Source organism: Brugia malayi (genome assembly GCF_000002995.4).
Source record: "Brugia malayi strain FR3 genome assembly, contig: Bm_v4_ChrX_scaffold_001, whole genome shotgun sequence".
Lineage (NCBI taxonomy): Eukaryota > Metazoa > Nematoda > Chromadorea > Rhabditida > Onchocercidae > Brugia > Brugia malayi.
Genome location: NW_025062479.1, coordinates 17,712,398 through 17,731,810, shown reverse-complemented (window position 1 = coordinate 17,731,810; position 19,413 = coordinate 17,712,398). Strand labels below are relative to the sequence as shown.

At 32.3% G+C, this 19,413-nt stretch overlaps 3 protein-coding genes across 4 annotated transcripts; 1 reads left to right on the top strand and 2 right to left on the bottom strand.

The window, feature by feature from the left end:
* Positions 1-771: 771 nt before the first annotated feature.
* On the bottom strand, positions 772-5,238 carry Bm9549 (Uncharacterized protein; the record flags this gene model as incomplete). Of its 2 annotated transcripts, XM_001897989.2 has the most annotated exons (5): positions 772-996; positions 3,818-3,988; positions 4,238-4,320; positions 4,693-4,770; positions 5,151-5,238. In XM_001897989.2, the coding sequence occupies 5 exons, from the start codon at positions 5,236-5,238 to the stop codon at positions 772-774; spliced, it is 645 nt and encodes a 214-aa protein (XP_001898024.2). The 2 variants fall into 2 exon arrangements, with proteins under 2 accessions (XP_001898024.2, XP_042931160.1); XM_043075226.1 differs by lacking the exons at positions 4,693-4,770; positions 5,151-5,238 and having other exon boundaries at positions 4,238-4,270.
* A 545-nt stretch (positions 5,239-5,783) lies between these two features.
* On the bottom strand, positions 5,784-7,722 carry Bm2871 (Uncharacterized protein; the record flags this gene model as incomplete). The annotated part of the gene is made up of 6 exons (XM_001897988.2): positions 5,784-5,881; positions 5,969-6,047; positions 6,228-6,386; positions 6,724-6,964; positions 7,384-7,514; positions 7,612-7,722. 6 exons carry the CDS (start codon positions 7,720-7,722, stop codon positions 5,784-5,786), a joined length of 819 nt encoding a protein of 272 aa, XP_001898023.1.
* Positions 7,723-11,166: 3,444 nt separating this feature from the next.
* Bm7099 (Uncharacterized protein) lies at positions 11,167-15,500 on the top strand (the record flags this gene model as incomplete). The annotated part of the gene is made up of 7 exons (XM_001897987.2): positions 11,167-11,370; positions 11,646-11,780; positions 12,004-12,142; positions 12,464-12,612; positions 12,949-13,182; positions 14,713-14,874; positions 15,201-15,500. 7 exons carry the CDS (start codon positions 11,167-11,169, stop codon positions 15,498-15,500), a joined length of 1,323 nt encoding a protein of 440 aa, XP_001898022.1.
* Between the last annotated feature and the right edge of the window lie 3,913 nt (positions 15,501-19,413).

Here is a 19,413-nt window from a genome sequence, read left to right as displayed (position 1 = left end):
GTGGTAATGTACATGCGGTTAATAGATGGGTCACAATACCTTATTCTTTTTAACATCTTGACCCGATGAAAAGGTGTATTATTTAAGTATTTGATCAATCATTCTGATTTGCTCCATTAACCATAAAAATGATCATTTGTATATTTCCAATGAAGATTAAAGTTCCTTTATTGCTTGCAACTATGCAATCATTCAAAATTCGGAATAGTTGCATATCTAACACAAGTGGCTTCATCTTCCCTCCAATAGTCAAAGCCTCCGTAAATTAAAAGTACAAGCAATAAAATTTTAATAAACTTCAGGAAAATTAATATTCATGTTATAAAAAGTGGTGCATTAGGCAAGAAGCTTACTAATTGCAACAAAAGCACTATTTATCAAATTTTCAAACTTGTAAATGTTGATCTTCAGCGTTTCACTGTTATGACAGAACTTCTGTTTCAGTTTTTTGACGTCTCGTAAAAATTCCCACTGCATGTTGTCAATGTATGTAGTCAGCTTAGTAAATATTTCATCCAGATCTCGAAATTCTATATGAATTCCAACGTTGAATACCGATTTAACCACCACTTACACAGCATTTGTGATTTGGTTAGTGATGACAGCTTGACAGAATTCACTAACCGATACAAGAACTTTTTTTTACCTTCAAAGACAAGAATCACAAAGCATTGAGTACTGCATTGCTTTTAAGCTATTTTGCTGCAGTTAAATGACTGCAGGCTTGTAATGGTAGTAGTTACAACTGCAGCAGTATTCGCCACATATAATTTATTTCAAATGCAAACGTTCTAATTTACAAGCAACTGACATAATTTTTTCAATTTCTTCAATTAATCTGCTTAGCATCCCAGAATCCACCAAGAAAATTTTCTCATCTTCCATGGAAGCAGAAGTCTCAACATCAATACCAGTTGTCCAATCATCACCAGTACCAACACGAAGCCAAAATTGAAGCATTATATCCGGTGAATGCAACAAAACCATTCGGCCAATCTATGTATTTTACTATGCTCCTTTTTAATAGGAAAAAATTATGAAAACAAACATTAGTATCATAGATTTTTCAATAAAAATATCTCGAAAAAATGGAATAATGGTTAGAGACTTACTGTCTATTACGACTTCTTAATATCAAATATGCAGAAAAAAGGCAATTTATAACCAATCGAATGAAAAAAATATTTTTTGACTACATCTGTTGAAATTAACACTGAAGCTCTATTTTACTTTAAATTCGGAACATCTATTAATGGCTATCTGAAGAACTTCCAAACATTACTGTTGAGTTCTTACTGCTCATCCCTACATTCTATGACTGTTTAAAAGGAAAATACGATTTCAAAAAGAATTAAATGTCCAATTAGCAGTAGACTACCTATTCAGTTACTCGCCTGCCAAGTTGAACAAATCCTCAATAAAATCTTAAATCTGGTTTTCTTTTATGATTTTCAGTTTCAGTGCGTTCAGAAATCTACTGCATTTTTGCTATCATCAATGTATGTCAACAGACTTTTGTTTCTCAGATACCAAAAAAAATTAAGCATTTTTTGAAAGCAAGATTTGCGTTCTATTCCTACCACAAAATCATACAAGAAAAAAATAGCTTTTTGTATTAAAATATGATGTTAGGTCTGATAAAGGTTTAAGATTCAGTTTATCTAACCAGTGATAAAAACGAACATAGAGCGGTAGAACCGAAACTTATACCACAGAAGTGAGATGAATGAGATAACTAAAGTCGTCAGTCGCAAACGAAATTTCGTAAAAGATTCATGCCGAAAGAATTCCGTAACTGAATAAAAATATTGGAGTGAGCAATTCATATGACGGTGTATGTAATTATTTTATAACAATGTAAACAAAATTAATTCTAAATGATGAAAATTAATGATGAAGTTCTTTCTTCAAACTCCAACTAAATATTCAAAAACTTGTGAGTGTCCTCTTTTCATATGGGTTTAAAAGTTAAAGAAACTTTTAAGTAAGTTAAATTGTTGCTTTTCTCTTACCCGACTGACCTTCCTTTCCAAATTTTTTGACAAAAAAACTTGGTGCAATATGAATGTGAATGAACTGTGACATAACTAAAATTGCATCGAGTTTCGCTAATGTTAGATTGTTGCTAGCTATGCAATACTTATCAATAGTGATGTAGTAGAAAAGTATTCTGTCCAAATATCGAATAAGAAGAATTTTACGTTAACAGCAATAACGTCTCGAGCTATTAACTTCTTAAATAAAGAAAATATTTAAATAAGAACTATGACAAGAATATGAATCATTTATACAGAAAGGTAACAAACCCTAATAAATTTGAAGGAAAAGATATCATTTAAAAAATAGAAATCAGTACGTAAAAGGAAAACACAAAGCATAAAATAGGAATGAGCTGACAGAAGCCGATAAAGATGCAACAGCTTTAAGGGAATGAGGAAAGTGAATTATATCCTTTCGTGGCATATAATTTTTTTTTTTTTTTTAAATCACTGGAATTGTTTTATGAAAAACGTAATAAAACTATCTTTTATTTTATAAAAGATAAGTTTTAAACAATTAACTGAAATTTTTGAGCTTATTTCACTGTTGATCAGATACTTTCCACTACATAAGTATCAAAATAAACGGCTTATTTACAGTTATATTTCAAAAGTAAGCTGAAGAAAGGTAAGACCCTATTTTTATAAAGAAATTCTTCAATCAACATATTGCTATTGAAGTAATAATGTACCTTGCAAATAGTTGAATTTTGCGATGTTTTGATGATAGTGATTAACTTCATTGCTCAACTCAATTATAAGCACAGGAAAATTGATATTACTACACTACAGCATACTAAATAAGGATGAAACTATGCAGATACGACTATATTGCCTCTTATCACATAATAAATAAAATCGCTGATGCCTTTATTATAAAAAACAGATACTAATTTTTATGAGAAATGTAAACAAGTAGAAAGCAGATCGGAATCTTCTAGAAGCATAGAATATATTTAAATTTACAATTGCGGTTCAATTTTTCAACATCCTCTCTTTAATATCAGTTAAGTTAAAGTGACAACAGTATAATCTTAAACTAATCCAATTAATCAAAGCCTATGCTAAAACATAATTCAACTGAAAGCTGAATTAGTCATAAAATACAACTGAACTAATACACACTTATTTTTGAAATTTGCAGACACGATGAAAGATGTAATTGTCACTAAGAACCAGAATCTTCCGATAAGAATTCACAACATTATAATATAATAAAATTAGAAAATACAACTGAACTATATCCCAATTCGTCAATTAAAATATAAGTAGCAAAAATTCTTTGCAGTAGTTTCTATTTAATAGCGTCGATAAAAGAAAAACTCAATCAAACACGATTCTTTAACGAAAAAAGCAAATATCTGAGTCCAAAAACAGAAAAGAGTACCTCAAATTTCACATGTGATATCTATCTTTTTTGCATTAATAGCAAACTTAACCCATCGCTCTTGAAAAGCTATGTGCAGCTTATTACACTCATTTTAAGGAATAGATTCAATTTTTCTAATGCGTGCCGAAAACATTACTTTCAAAAAAGTTCGAAAATGTTTCATCGATTTAGTTACTTGAAACCCGTCGCTCTTATGCCGCTGAATGTAACTAAGAGCACAATTATTAGTGTAACGTCGGAATGTTTCCTTGGGGAACAAGAATTTCCAGTTACTTCGGTACTTGCAGTGATTCAGTGGAAGACGAAAATGAGTGTAACTAATAAATTATATGTGGTAATTTTCTTTACATCAACAATTAAATGGCAGCGCAATAATATTACGACTTACCGTAATCTGTAAACGGCAATTAAGAGATCGAAATGGCGGATATTTAGATATAGCATTCACTATGGTAGGTTTACAAGACTGCTCAGTATCCATAAAGTCGATGACTGCTTTGATAAACTCATCATCGAAGGAATTCCGTGACAAAATATCCTTCAGACTAGATTCAGCAAGCTAAAGACAGAAGAAAAACAGTTAATTAACGAAATAGTACTTTTATCAATATTTTAATCACAACAGAACTAACCCTGCTATCAAATGAGATTTGTTGAATATATTGAAGAAAATAAGACCTTTTAACAAAAAAGATCTTTTATCCAATGTGTTACATTCCACTGAAAACGAATATTTGTTTTTAGCATGAAAATTGAATTTTATTACATCTCATGTGAAGACGTTACGATACAAATACGTTACACTAACCTTGTTATTACGCACATAATTATGCAGCTGCATGAGAGAATTGAAACAGCGCCAGATCTCCGTCGAAGGTATATCAATACGAGCTGAAATTTATGATATGAATATGAAAATGCAAAATTCCGCATCAAAGCCCTTGGAAAACACAGTGAAATGATCTGTAGCAATAATAAGTAAAAACAAAAAGTTTGTTTTATGAGAATCAAAAAACTTGATGTGCTTATCACTTTGCATCACTTTCATTTCATGAATATTTTGAAGAGACGAATATATGAAAACCTTATTAGAATATGTCGCTACAGTTTTATCTAGAAAGACTATAGATCATAATATTGAAGGTACAATAGTTGACGCATTTTAGTTTATTATTAGAAAGATATCGCTTCTGACAGTTTCTTCCTCATGTGTCACTCTGCAAAAGTTTTATCACTTCTACGATTTGTGAAAGATTATAGCACCTGCGATGGAGTCGACGTAACCAGTGAGTAGTCGCTTTTTGTTAAATAATTCAATTTCTTTGATTATAGCACCACATACTGCAATGTAATGATGCAAACAATAAATTATGGCAGTTTCAATCTAACATAATAGGAAATTACTTTAAGACACAACCTTGCCTCTAATTTCTTCGTTCATAATGTCAGCCTTTACAATGTCTGAAGCCAAGACAGTCTAACGTAATAAGCTATCCAACAATTAATACTGGAGGAGAACCATCAAATTTCCATGAAATCACCAATTAAGAAGCTGGAAGCCACTGAATAGGAAAAGCTAAGCTTGACATAGTTATCTGGTGGGATCATTGGTTTCCCTATCACACAAGGGAATGGATTTACCAAATGGAATGCATAATTTAATCATCATTATCAAATTCAACCAATCCTCTCCATGTTCCACTATTATAAATGAAACTCACCCCGAGATGGCTCTTCAATATGAAGCAGTACCCGCAGTGGGGATATGAGACTTCCCAAACATCTTTCTATCTCGTCTCCCTCCGACATCTGTATTCATACACACTATGCCTTAATAAAAAGCGGTCGTCTTTGTTACCTAAACAAGACACTACGAAAACTGTGATCCCAAACGTACATTTCCTTAGAACGGTGAGGGTATCACCCATCATTTCTCTCTTTGCTGAACTGAGAATTCACAGACTTATCATATACTTGTCATCCTCTACGTGTGGTAGTAGTAAAACTAGTAGAATTTTCAAATCATATTTACGTTGGTCTTAGCTTTGCGCTTCCTGCGTTGCTCACAGTATCAATTATGTATATATAAATTGTTGAAGTAATTTGTTTGAACAAATGACAATGATTATCCAATTTTTTATTCATTGGGATGGATTTTTAAAATACTTGGGAAAGCTTTTATAAATTTCCATCTTTTTCATAAATAATCAATAATTAAAAAATAAGTAATGCCAGGGATGGATAAATTTGCTTACAGATAATAATATACTCAAATAATTAAACATCCGCTGTATAAAATAAACGTTTTATATAGTTAACATCATCTCGATGCTGCCAGTCTTTTCTTCTGTGATTTATAACTCATCATGCTTAATTAATTTACGAAGTTCGATATCGAAGTACAAGTCAGCTTTACCAGGTATCGATGGCTTTCGACCTTCAGCGCCATACCCTTAAAAGGAAGTAGAAATGTAAGGTGAAGGTTGCTGTTCTCAAATGAAATTCAATCTGATTAAAACGATCAAAGTAAAACGCTAACCCAATTTCCATGGAATGACCACTTTTCTTCTTTCCCCTTCACACATACCACTCATTGCTCGATCCATACCTTCGATCACCTGTAGATATAATTAACGATTTTTAAATTCCTCAACGACCATTTTATAAAATTCTAAAATTGACTGCTCTTTAACAAATCTTATGCTAACTTTAACGGAAAAATTGTCCAGTAGTTTTACCCGAAATATCATATTTTCTGGAAAAAGAAATATCTGTGAAAAATCTATAACAAAAAATACCTCTCCCTTTCCAAGTCTGAAAATGAATGGCGCATTTCGGCTAAAGCTTGAATCGATAAATGTCCCATCGAAATGCTCTAGGTGAAGCGTATAGTGCTGATGAATTGTATCACCTTTGTCGGCCTTGCGACATTCTTTCTCATCAATTTTGTGTGTTACCTTTAAACCTTCGAATATTTCCTTGGTGACAAAGTTACCTCCCATCAGTAACATGACTAACGTTTTATAAACACTAAATTTCTCTTCATATTTCAACAAGCAATCCACGGAAGTGAAAGAACTTGTTCTATGGTGGCAGTAGATATTTTTCTAAATTGGAAGACAAATAATAGCAAATATTTCAGATGGAAAGCACTGAACACTTTATATATCAGTTAGTTATGAGGATAGCAATTAATTTCATTTAAAAAACATAATTTGTTAATTCTCGGTTACAGGAAACTATCAGACCATCAATTTTGCAACACCTTAACTTTACTGCTGATTTAATGCATACCTCAATTTTCAAACCATCGTCATCAGTCCACGAATCACCAGGTACCGGTCTGAATAGATCCACAAGCTGTATCGTGTAGTACAGTGTCTGTCCACCTCTTATATTATCTCTGTCTCGACCATCATCTCCGAAACCTAGATGTGCTGGGATGACCACTTTCCTCTTTTCACCGATACACATACCGGTCATAGCACGGTCCATGCCACTGATAACTTGATTTTTACCAAGTGTAAATGAATATCTAAAAAATTTTTAAATCTAAAAAACTTACTGAAAGATCGAACTTAAAGGCATAAAACAACAGAAATACATTCAGGGAGAAACAATTTGTTATATGGCGTGGTTGACCAATGGATACTAAACAAAAAGCATGGGAAAAGAAAAAGAAAGATCTATTATTTTCCCTCTAGTTTGTTTTTAAGTAAAGCCTATGAATGAATGAATGAATTCTGAAAAATCTCTAATCAACCCTGAACAGCTCAAAAAGTTTCAATCAATCTTGATTTAGTCAAACCGGTTAAGACGACCAATTGTTTATTGCAGGTGAACCTTTTTTCGATTTCTAAATAGCTTAAATCTTTTATCATAATTCTTTTCGGTAAAACAATATTTTGCAAAAAAAGTATCCCCGGTGAACTACCACTGCCCAGATGACCTTACGGTTTCTTGCCGAAATTGGATCCTATCGTTTGTCCATCTGTATCAGAAAGTTTGTAGAACTGTTCAACGATATCACCAGGTTGGCTTTTCACCTTACATTTCTCTGGCTTGATTGGTTTTATTATTTTAATCTGAAAATCATCCCTTTAACATATAGTTCATCGAGACTGATGCAATGCAGAAAAGTGGAAGTGCAGAATTTTTTGAAATAAAAATTAAGTGACACACCTCCAGTCCATCATTTTCCTTCCAACTGAGTTTCTCTTCGTCCTCACTGAATACAGATGCAAAGCATATTATTGTAGCGCCCACGATGAGAACTAATTTATTACAATGCATAGCTCAGAAAGAATTAAAATTGAGTTTCAGAAAAATTATAACCAGAGAAAACGAGGCAATAAGATTTTCTGGAACATTATGAAATAGCAAAAAACTTTCATAAAAGTTAATTTTTATAACACATGACTGCAACATTCAAAAGAAAAAGTTAGGAACGTCTTCTTTAAAAAAATCTGAGAACAAAATAAACTTTTATTTGATTTGCCAGAAAAAGTCTATGAAATACCAATCTAAGCTCTAGATTTTCCAGTTAAAGAATCTAAGCAATAGTAGTTGGTAAGCACTAATGGTGACAATAGTAGTTAACCTTAATGGTTTCAAATCAGCAATTGACAATTAAACTTTTAAAATAATTCAAACTGAATCAAACTGGAAGTAACCAAATGGTAGTTTAAAAAAAATATTAGCTTGGCTCAATACTAAATTCTCGAAATCGCTCAATCATTCCATTGTATTTTAGAGTTATCCACAGTCTTCACTCTTTCTTTGTTGGAAATTAAAGGTATGATATATCTATATCGGCAACAAATGAAAAAAAAAAGTCTTCTAAAGATGTAAAACCGTAATGAAGAAAATCTCTAAAAAAAGAGAAGTGATATGGTGCTCTTAAGAAATCTGAGCAGTTAATGATGACGATTACAGCAAAAACATTTAATAGGAAAATGAGAGAGAGAGAGAGAGAGAGGACGAGGGAGAGAGGGAGAAGAAGCGGAGAAAGAAATGGCCGATATTTAAACTGGTAAGAAAAGTAGTTGTAGTTCGTTCTACCGTTACCACACATTCTAGCATGCAAGTGGACATTGACAAGATTTCGACTAATCCATTCGTTCTACACATTCCACTTTGTATATTATAGAACTGAATGCCAACGCGTTTCCAACAATTTTAAAACTTCTCTAACAAATGTGCGTGGATAGTAAATGGAAAGAAAGACGAAGGAGAGAAGATCATTATGGCTTTAGAAACGAGAGAAGGAGGGAGAGAAAGAAGGGAAAGAAGACTTCACAATTTTATATTGTTGGAAAGAAAATTTGTGAAATTTGCTGTGAACTGACTGCTGTCGTCAGTGATACTTCGATGATACATATGTCACTGGTAAGCAGATGTGTAAGTGTGATCAGTCCGCAATATACAACAAAACTTCTATGATAATAGATCTTTTGATTGATGATATACGAAAGCTGTCGAAGAATTAGGATTCTGAAACCTCTTGTTAAAAAATATAATACTTGTTAAAGTTTTAGAAGTATTCAACTTACGAGATAATATGCCTATTTCACTCGACCACTTAGTTCCTTTATTTCAGAATTTTCTCTCATTACAATTGAGAAATAGTTATCTTCATTAGAATAGTTGAGACTTGAAAAGTTTAAGGTCTTCAAAGTTACTGATTCAGTTCTTGGCTGTATTATTGCAGATATCAAAATTGATTAAAGTTATAAGTGATAATAACTTTCCTCTTGAAACTCAAATTGCAAAATATTGTATCTCAATCACTGGTATTTGAAAGGTCAAAAAACATAAGTTTACCATCTCACTTACATCCGACAATCATTTGTTTTTTCATTATCGTATTTTTCTGTTCATTATCACCAATACATTATATGTAACAATATTAGAAATTTCAGGTTTTCCCGTTCATATGTTGTACTGATTAAAGCATTGGTCAGCGATTGCTTTGAATTTGTTTTCGATCACCTCTACCTGGAAAATAATCATAAATTTATCGTATCGGCACAACAATAATTATCATTTCTATCTTTCTAGCAAACGGTCTCATTTCAACAAACTTCATTTCAGTATTATCAGATATCAACACAGGAATGTTGACTCTGTTTGCACAGTTTTGCTATCACTGTTATTATCATTATTGTTAGAGGAACTCACAATGACTTACCAAATGTACTCATCCGGAGATTATGAACCTTACTTTTTAGCACTCGCTAATATCATTTAATTTCTATGCAATCGGTTCATTTTTCTATTATAGTTATTCTGTCATCCTAATTATTAATAATAATAATAATTAATAGTAATAACTATAGTAACTACAGTAATTACTAAAATTATAATTACATTATTATTTATTATCATTATTATTATTATTATTATTATGGTTATAACTACAGTAAAATAAAATTTCTATTTATTATTATTATTAATTATCACTATTATTACTATCATTATTATTATCATTAATTATTAGTCATTAATTGGTAGAGAAAAAAATGGAACTTTTAACCGAATGTAAGTCGTTGAAATGCACATATTTTTGTTTACGTTGACAGATACCTTCTTTAAAACAATATGTTCTGGCATCTTTTTGGAAGAAAATTTGCTTGATTACATATCAAAAGATAAGTTTTTAAAAGTGAAAAGACAGCGTAGAGTTCCTAATTGGTCAGTTGTATTTAGGTTTATCATAGCACAATTTTTTAGCAATTTATCACTTCAATATATTTTTGTTTGATCTCTTTAGAAACAAATATGTAATATAGATAAAGTTGTAATAAAAAATAGCGCTGTATATATATGTATGTATGTATGTATGTATGAATATATGTTTGTGTATGTAATGTACATCAAAAACCAGTATTTTGCTGAATTAGTGGGGTGCAGAGGGACAGCATTTACGATTGTAAAAAGACGGCTTTAATATAATATCAGTTTTAGTTTTTCGCATCTATATATTCAGAATCATTGTCCGATACTCTTCAAGTTTTTTCTCAAAAACCCTTTTCGGAGACTCGGTTTCGAAAGTTTAAGAATTCCAGAAATTCGAGATGTTAAAATTGCTCAATCTTCATTGTTTCTTCTTTCCAATTTTGGCTTTAATTCCCAAAAAAAAATTTTAAATGAACTGAGAAACACTAATGTGCAATTGTAAAAAATTTCTAAAAAATTGCTAAAAAATTTCATGTAACGTTGAATTTTCTTTTAAAAATTGACAGAAAAAGGAATCAATAACAGTGGAGTAAAGTCCACAGATTAGTTGTTACTGTCATTAACTGAAATAGATCACATATACTCGAAGTGGTTAGATTTCTTTAAGCAACTGGTAGGACGAGAAAAACTAATTAATCAAAAACTTCATTAAAATTTCTAATCTATCTTGCCTTAAAAGCTTTCGGATGTTTTATTTCTACCCTTTTTCCAGTCTTCAGTCTCTCCCAAAATTTTAATTTGCCTGCCCTGTTAAATTGTATTAATTGAATACTGCTTAAATTTCACTTCCTAAATGTGTCAACACGTACAATCTTAATCGCAACATCTGTATCAGCATAATCCTTTATCACTTCTAACCAATCTTTGTATTGGAATGCATGGGTCTTATCATCCTTTATATTTCATCAGTTCGAATCTTTTCATCAGTGCCTGCATTATTCTGGTCCTTTCAATTTTCTCTGCTTTTAGAAAATTTTAGGCAGCAGCGGTGTATTTCACATGCTTATAATTTGGTATGTGGCAATATATTGCATAGTTCTTAGTTTGGAACAGAATATTCCTTTGGTGCTAGAAACAGCTGCAATCGACGAAAATGTAAAGTTGGTTATATTTGGTATGAGACATGGCAATTGTCATCCGGGAAAGTTTTTGAACAAGAATTCACGAACTTGGGGTTTCGAAGGAGTTCATGAATTAACACAGGTCCATTTCCTTTCAAATCTTTTTCCTAAAATTTCAGATTAAAAGAATTTAGTCCAAAATATTCTTTTCCATAATTAATGACTTATATGAATTTAAGAATTAATTAGGATTAAAGTAATCTCAAATTAATTCAGTTATCAGTTAACGAGGAATCACTTAAACCTAGAAGAAACATAATAGTACCTTCTAAAATTTATCAGCACGACTAAGTGGTTTCTCAGTTACACATGCTATAATTAAACTTCAAGTTTTAATGACAATTTTCATCACTGCAGTTCGGTAAGCGTGAAGGATTTGCTTTTGGCAAGGAGCTTCGTGAATTTGTCGGTCCCTTTGTTGCTAACAACTATATGCAACATGAAGTCGCATTCTATACTTCTAGTACGAATCGTTGTCAAATGACGCTACAGGTACTGGACATTTTACACCATTTTTTATGATAATTAAAACAAATTACAGAACTTACCTGGAAATCTCACTGTACAACCATGCTAAAAACCAAATCATCAGTTTAGTCTTGCATCTTAACACTAAACAAAATTTTCTATGTGTCGGTGTGTGATATGAGAAAGAATAACTGGGTATTTATTCTAATCTGACTTTCAAAATTTCATTATAGTGTCATTTTTTTAGGTCGTTATGGCAGGTTTTTATCCACCAGATACATTTGCGGAATGGAATCATGCTCTAGAATGGTCACCAGTACCATACACTATCGACGATTCAATGCTACAAATGCATTCCATCCCGAATTGTAACACCACTCAGCGAGGTTTCAATTTCTGAAAACACAGCACATTTCCCTGAAGAGTATTTTCCTATCTTTTTTGCAGATTTTTCAAATTGGATAAACCAAATAAAAATTTTGAAATTAGCAGGTCGTGAATAGTAAACTGAAGTCAACACACATTTCTAGTTAAGAAAGAAAATTTTCAGACTCACAATGGATTTGTGTGTTCTCATTTCATAGTAAAGAATGACAGCCTTGTAATTAAATTATTTTATTCACATCTTTACTATTACATCTTCATTTTAGATGTTTTTGTAAACACAGAAATTGAAACTTGCATGTACAATAAACATCATTGTTCAGCTTGGGAGCCAATCATTTATGATAATTTACCCGAATTAGTGCACACGACCGTTGCAAATGCGAAGCTGCTGGACTATATTGCGAAACACACGGGGTGGAATAGATCAATCGAAAGCGCTTCTGACCTGGCCGATAATATCGTTAAAATGGTCTATTCTTTCTTTAATTTACAAATTTTTACCGTGAATTTTTTTTATATGGTATATATAATATTTCCATACTAATGCTATTTCTTTACTATTACATCTTGAAATTCATATATTTTCTTCTTACCGAATTTAAAGTTTTTTTTATGAATTGATTTTCAGAACTGTCATTTCAGTCTAAAAATTTTCCACAAAATTCAGAATATTGCTCGAATTTTGGATTTCTGAACTTTTACTTCATTACGAAATCTCAATTTGGAAAGATTGACTCGAAGAAGCTTCATGTTATTACTTGGAGCTGGATTACTTAATGATCTTTTCTGTTGAACTTGGTTATAGAACTTATACAACACGAGCTTACCGGGATGGATTGAAAAGCCCACTTTGGAAGAATTTGACAAGCAGTCGCTGAAAGAAGCCATAATGACGTTGCTAGAGAAGCATCCACTTACTTGCGTCAATTACGAACCTTGTCGCGATATTATGGGTGGCATCTGGCTCAACCATATTTTGACTGCTCTCCGTAATGCTGTTGATGGACAGCAAACTCGGAAATTTATTGGTTATGTTTCGGTAAGTTCTTATGACGGATAAGTGACCAAAAATTGAATTGAAGCAGTAACCTTTTAGATGTTCATTCAAATTTATTCCGGTTCCCTTCTTACCAAACTCGAAAATACGCTATTTCTTTAGTTTGGCAAAAAATTATCAAGAGAAAGAGAAGAGAAAGGTGAGAGAAATAGTGAAAAAGACAGAAATGAGTTTTGTAGCGAGAGTTATTAACCGGACTTAAATATATTTTTATTGGTCAAAATATAGTGATTATTTTTTGTAAAAATTTGTTGAAGTAATGAAAGAATTAATAGCGTGTTGATGAAAGACAGATAAAAGATGAAGGAAGAGACGGCGAATCTTTATAGCTCAATTCGTCAGCTTTTGAGACGTTAATAGTGACATATGGTTGGGCGATATCGTAGAGAAGAAATGCGCGCATTCTATCAGCCCGGCTGGAGATATTTGCAATTTTCGAGCATCTCATCGATTTACATGTTGGATACATTTCTCAGATGTAATATTTTTGGCAAAACTCAAAAAAGCTGTTGTACAAAACTCCGACAGGGAACCAATGCTGATGTGACATTTAATTTTCAGTGCAAGTTCGATTTAGGGAAACGCCTTTTTCTAGAGTCCCACTTAGGTTTCGTTGCCTTTTGTCATATGTCATTCGTTATCGTTATATAAGACAATCGAACCGTCAAATGATCTGTTGTTGTAATGTAGAATGAGAGAAAACGACAGTGCGACATTTCAAAACAACGATTTTTGTGACTATCAGTTGGCGCATAAGACTGCTCTATTTATATATTCTTTATCTTATAGGCCTCATCAATTTTTTTTTTTTTGAATCACACTGTAAAGCCTATTAAATCAAATACTTTATTAATATTACTTTACCCTTATGATCTGTCTTGAACTAAGATATGAAAATCGTTCGAATTAGGGTCAAACATCGCTATATCAGATATTAAACATCGAATAATAGTAGTAATGGAACGCTTTAAAATGTATAATCCAACCCAGCCATATTTGTTGAAGGATATATTGCAATATTAGCAAGTATTTATATAAGGAGAGTAATACTTTTGCACCAACCTAAATATATCTATCCCAAAGTTGAAGTAGCCATAGCATTCAATTATGCTAATACTTACAAAAGAATGATAATGCATGGCCGAAGAAGCAGTGAATTTCAGTAGAGGTAGTTGGTCAGTGATATTACAGGGTGATTTCATTAATGGATTAGGAGGTAATGAAAATTTTTGAAATTAATTTTCTACCGAAATTCAAATATATACAAAGATTAGAATAGTATAAGGTTAGAAAGATAGCAAAGAATTATAAGTTTACTGATCTAATGTAAAAGGGAAGAAATGGAAAGGAGTAAAAACAGTAATGAACACAATGAAGATGAAAGTTGGTAATATTTTTTGGCAGAGAATGATAGAAAAAATTGAGAAGGAACCGGAACTACGTATGCATAAATTACATATACCACTTTTCTTGAACTCATTTCTGGTATATTAAGTTAAAATCTGCTTATAGCATCTGGAAGTGACGCTATCGGTGATGAAGTTATTGAGAATCAACCAAACTTATCTTGAAACAACAGCCGGTTTCTTGTTGGAATATCGCGACAAACCGAATAAATCCATTAGATTGCTGTTTCATGAAGCATCAACTATTGATAGACATATTATTCGACAGGTAACATTGAGGTTATTACTATTGTACCGTATTACATTTAGTCTAACCTGGTTATCACTAAGGCAGAAGAATCGTTTTCTAGTTACAGTTTATAACTTACTTTTCTCTAAGATAATTTGCTTTAATAGTTGAATTCTAATGTGCTCTTCTGCAAAATTTGTCCTCATCCAGTTCCATGCTTCCTCTCAAATGATGACGTTTCTCCCCATACATTATGATCAACAAAACTGTAAAGTTGAAGAGATTCTCGTAGAATTCCAGTTTTCTTGGTTTGAAATACTTAAATTGCTTTGAAATTCTTGAGATTTAATTTAATTTGCAATCAGGCCAAATACCTCAAAGAACTGAAAGAGTTGAGCGATTCAAATCATTGGATACCGTTCGAATTATTCTACCAACTTGTCAAAAATAAAGCAATTGCGAACTGGGAAGAAGCTTGCGGAGAAAAAATAACACAGTGTGTAGCAACGGGAAGTGGTAGTAAAATGCCATTGCAAAGGACTGTCGCTGACAGTAATAATGGTGACACATTGACTGATAATCGTACCACTTCCTCGGCTCCTTTTACTATTTCTTTATATAATATTGTGATACATTTGCTGGTCACTTTATGGTTTGTCTCATGAAAGGTCAGCTGTTGATTTGACACATAGCATCAGATTTATCTACAAAAGTAGAATAAAAATATACGGTAGCATACCTGGTTGAAGATCACTTATGATACTGATGATTGTCTTTTTCAAAATATCTTGTCATGTAAATATAAATACTAAAAATTCTCGTCCTTTTTTGTTTTATCTTTTCTTGGTTTCGACTCTAGATCAAATGTCATACTTATCGCTAAGATAATGCGTAATTTTTAATCGACAACTTCACTTAACATTTTTCTAATTTATTGAAACTATTTTTAACTTCAATAAGAAAATTAGTTAAACTTCATTATCTTTGTCAAGCTTCTTGCAGTGTTCTCATAATCCGGTATTGATTCGTTATTACGGAGTTGAATAGCTATGTCAGATTAAATATATGGTTAAGAATAATATGCTGGTACTTCATAAACATGGATATTTTGATTATCCAAAACGTAAATATTTTTTGAGCTCCGCACCACCACATATTTGACTACAAATCTCGCCTAATTTTTCTTTAAATGTAATATTTTAATAAATGATATATAAATTGTTCTCTCAACTTCATGCGTATGACCTGAATTTACTACATTTGCAGAAATTAGCAATTTTCAAGTACCGAAAAGATTCAAATTTTCTTCACAGAATATAAGGTGTTGATGCAAAGAAATGTACGAGCGTCACATCCGTAATAAATTATAACTTTTTTATACATAGCAGACTTTTTTGATTTGATTTAAAATCCAATTTCAACTGAGGAAAGTTTGGGATTACTTGAGGGATAAGTGAATGCAGTCCTAACCAGTGTTTAATTGATTTGAAGAATTGTTACTGTACAACATCACTCGTCTAATTTTCATTTTTAAAAGGCATAGATGGATTCCGTTTACTGCAAACAATCGAAGAGTAAACAGTTTGGTATATACTTCATATGAAGTTTCACATGGTCTTAAGGATACTGTTTGAAGAATAATGATGAGATGAAAAAAAGTATTTGTAAAATGCGTCAGTAGCCCACTGACCTGGATAACCCTTCCTTTTGCAATCATCACTGATGACCAAGTATTGGTGATTTGTGCGCACGACTTTGACATACCAGATGACAATGGAGACAGGGGTCGCGACATCTTTTGTAACCTTTTGACATTAAATAATATCCCATGTCGGGAAAATTTACTAACACAAGGGAAAGTATCTTCTCCACTCTTCCTTCTCACTCCCTTTTTCCTTCCTTTTTCTCTTTTTAATGAAATTCCAATTTATATTTAGTTTTTAAAATTATACCCGAAATCTTGTACCTTAAGATAATGTTCAAAAATAAGAAATCTTTTGGAACAATGTTTTTTTTCTTTTTTCAAAACAATTCTGGTAGCTCAATAAACATTCAGCTAAATTTTGGTCATTGTTTACTTCAGCCAAAATTTAGTCAAGTTTTTTAGCTAATTTTCATTCGGAACTCTTAAAAGTTTATAAACAATCGTAAAATATTGCTTTATGTGTCTTTTTTTTAAAAAAAAGTTAATCTAGGAACAGTGGTATCGATGAATAAAATTTTAAGGAAAAGCTGTACATGGTCTCTTATAGTGGTGCAACTTGCGAAATATCGTTTTCTGATCAAGTCGAACCTGCAAATGTTGCTATTCAGAATATGCTGTCCTCATTTGAAGAATATCAGAAAATTGAATGACTACTATTTGTAAATCGCCAACTTATTCCAGATTCATAAAAAATTTCTATGAGAAATTGATTTTTACTAAAAAGGTAATCGAGAATCGTAAAAGAAGCATAATTGTCCGAAGTCCACTCGTCCTTCTGACCAATTTCAACCATTGATTGTCCTGTTTCTAAAATCGGATCTTCTAATCCAATGATTGTTTTTATATCACACAATGACACTTTTTTGAATACAAATGGAAAAAAAGACTATTTGATATATTTAGAACAATTTACACAGTGTTAGTCTTTGCGAGGAACATTGAAACAAAGCTATTTCTTTTACTGATACTATATTACTCGAAGTCGATTGAGGTTCACCCTAAACTAGAAATATCAGAGTTCAGTATTGGTATAGTAATATTTAAGTAGAAGTGATCACTGTAACCTTAGGATTATTTATTTCACAAATTGCTGCATTTTGAAAGGTTCTCAAGTAATCCTTCTAACTTTGTTCAAGTAGATTTATTGGAGTAAACTAATTTTACTTATATCATCACCTGCTAAGACCAGTTAATGATTGAAGCCATCTGTTGGCATATGTCATTTCTTTTTCAATTTTAATCTTATAACCGTACCACTACACTCATAATGGTGATAGTCGTATAGTAGCAGTGGCGAACAGCAATCAGGATTAGTACTTTCGTGGAAATGAGGTTACATGGAGGTCGGTCAACATCACTTCTATGAATGTGGATGCATCCGTCATGTACGTCCAGTCTTCTGGATAACAATCATCTCCACTTTTCGGAATCGCCTTTCCTGCTCACTTTCCGTGTGTTTTCTCCTCACGATTTCCGCTCTTTTCAACTTTATCATTTTCATCACTGATCCCTAAACTGCTCCTTGTTTAGTCAATTTTCACGCTTCTACAGGAGGATTATCTCATCAAAGTATTTTTTGTTTTTTTTTATTTTCTCCCTCTCTCTCTCTCCTCTGTCTGTTCCTTCGTTTTTCTGACAGAAAGTGTACTGATATTTAATCAATTTAAACTTTCATAAGCTATTGTAATATTGCTTGAAATCCTTCAAAATTTGTTTCAAATCAATGTTTTATTTTAGAAGCATTTTCTCAGCAAACTTCTTGTAAATTTGACGGAAAATGAAGCATCAAAAAAGTTTGACTACGTAATTTTTAAAAAAAAATATTTATTACTTCTTGAAGTCGTAATAAATTGAACGAGAAAAATTATTGCTTCCATTGACTTACTTATTCACACTTTTTTCTCTCCTAAAAGATATCCACTAATTGCTTAGGTAAACATGGTACCCTGCATTTTACGCCTTATCTATACTATCCTATTTTTTGAAGAAGGATTGTGAAAAACTATATGTATCTTGTCGTAATAGCTTTGGCGAAACAGTTGAAGTAGATTGAAATGAGCTCCTCTTTTCTATTGCTTGTTTATTTTTATATGCGGAAGTTTATTTCAATTGTTTTATTTCATATGGAATCTAATTTAGACATTTGATTGTTATTTCAGCGGGAACAGATTGTTGTCTTCACGACAAAAGATTGCAAGCAAAAAGTGTAGAGATAAGAATTTGCATTCCATATAACCCCAAAAGGATTCACCTCTTCCCAGTTATGGATGAGATGGTGAATAAGTAGGTCGTCCACGGTGCCTTCCACAGGGGCACGACACTACCTGACCCGACCCACTTTCGAGCATTACATTATCGCCCTACATCTTCATGGGCGCAACAATTGCAGGGTATCTATTTTTCGAAATGGGTTGCGCATCGAATTTTGCTAACCTCTTTAATAAGGTCTATATGCATATTTCCAAAGACGTCCACTTGTTGTCAGGCAAAGGATGACCGCTGGTCAGCAGATTGGGAGAAGTCGTGACTGTAAAGGTAATAGGTCTATGGGACTGGTCGAGGTCGACAGTTGTTATCTTCTGCTGATTATATAATCAAATAAATATGTGTGTACGACCTCAATTTTTTCGCACATGCAATTGAATTTTTATTCACACTCTCAGACGCAACATTTGATCCATTACCTTCATTTTGTCACTGAATGAGTCGGTGATTCGATCTGATCTAATCTCTTCGTTATCTCTAGTTGAAATAGATGACTTCTTGAACTATCCTTTGAAGGATCACTTCCTAAACTGTGTTGTCGCATTGGTAGAAGTGACGTAACCTTTTTTATCCTTTCTTTCCTCTCAATACTTTTCAAGGCCTAGCAC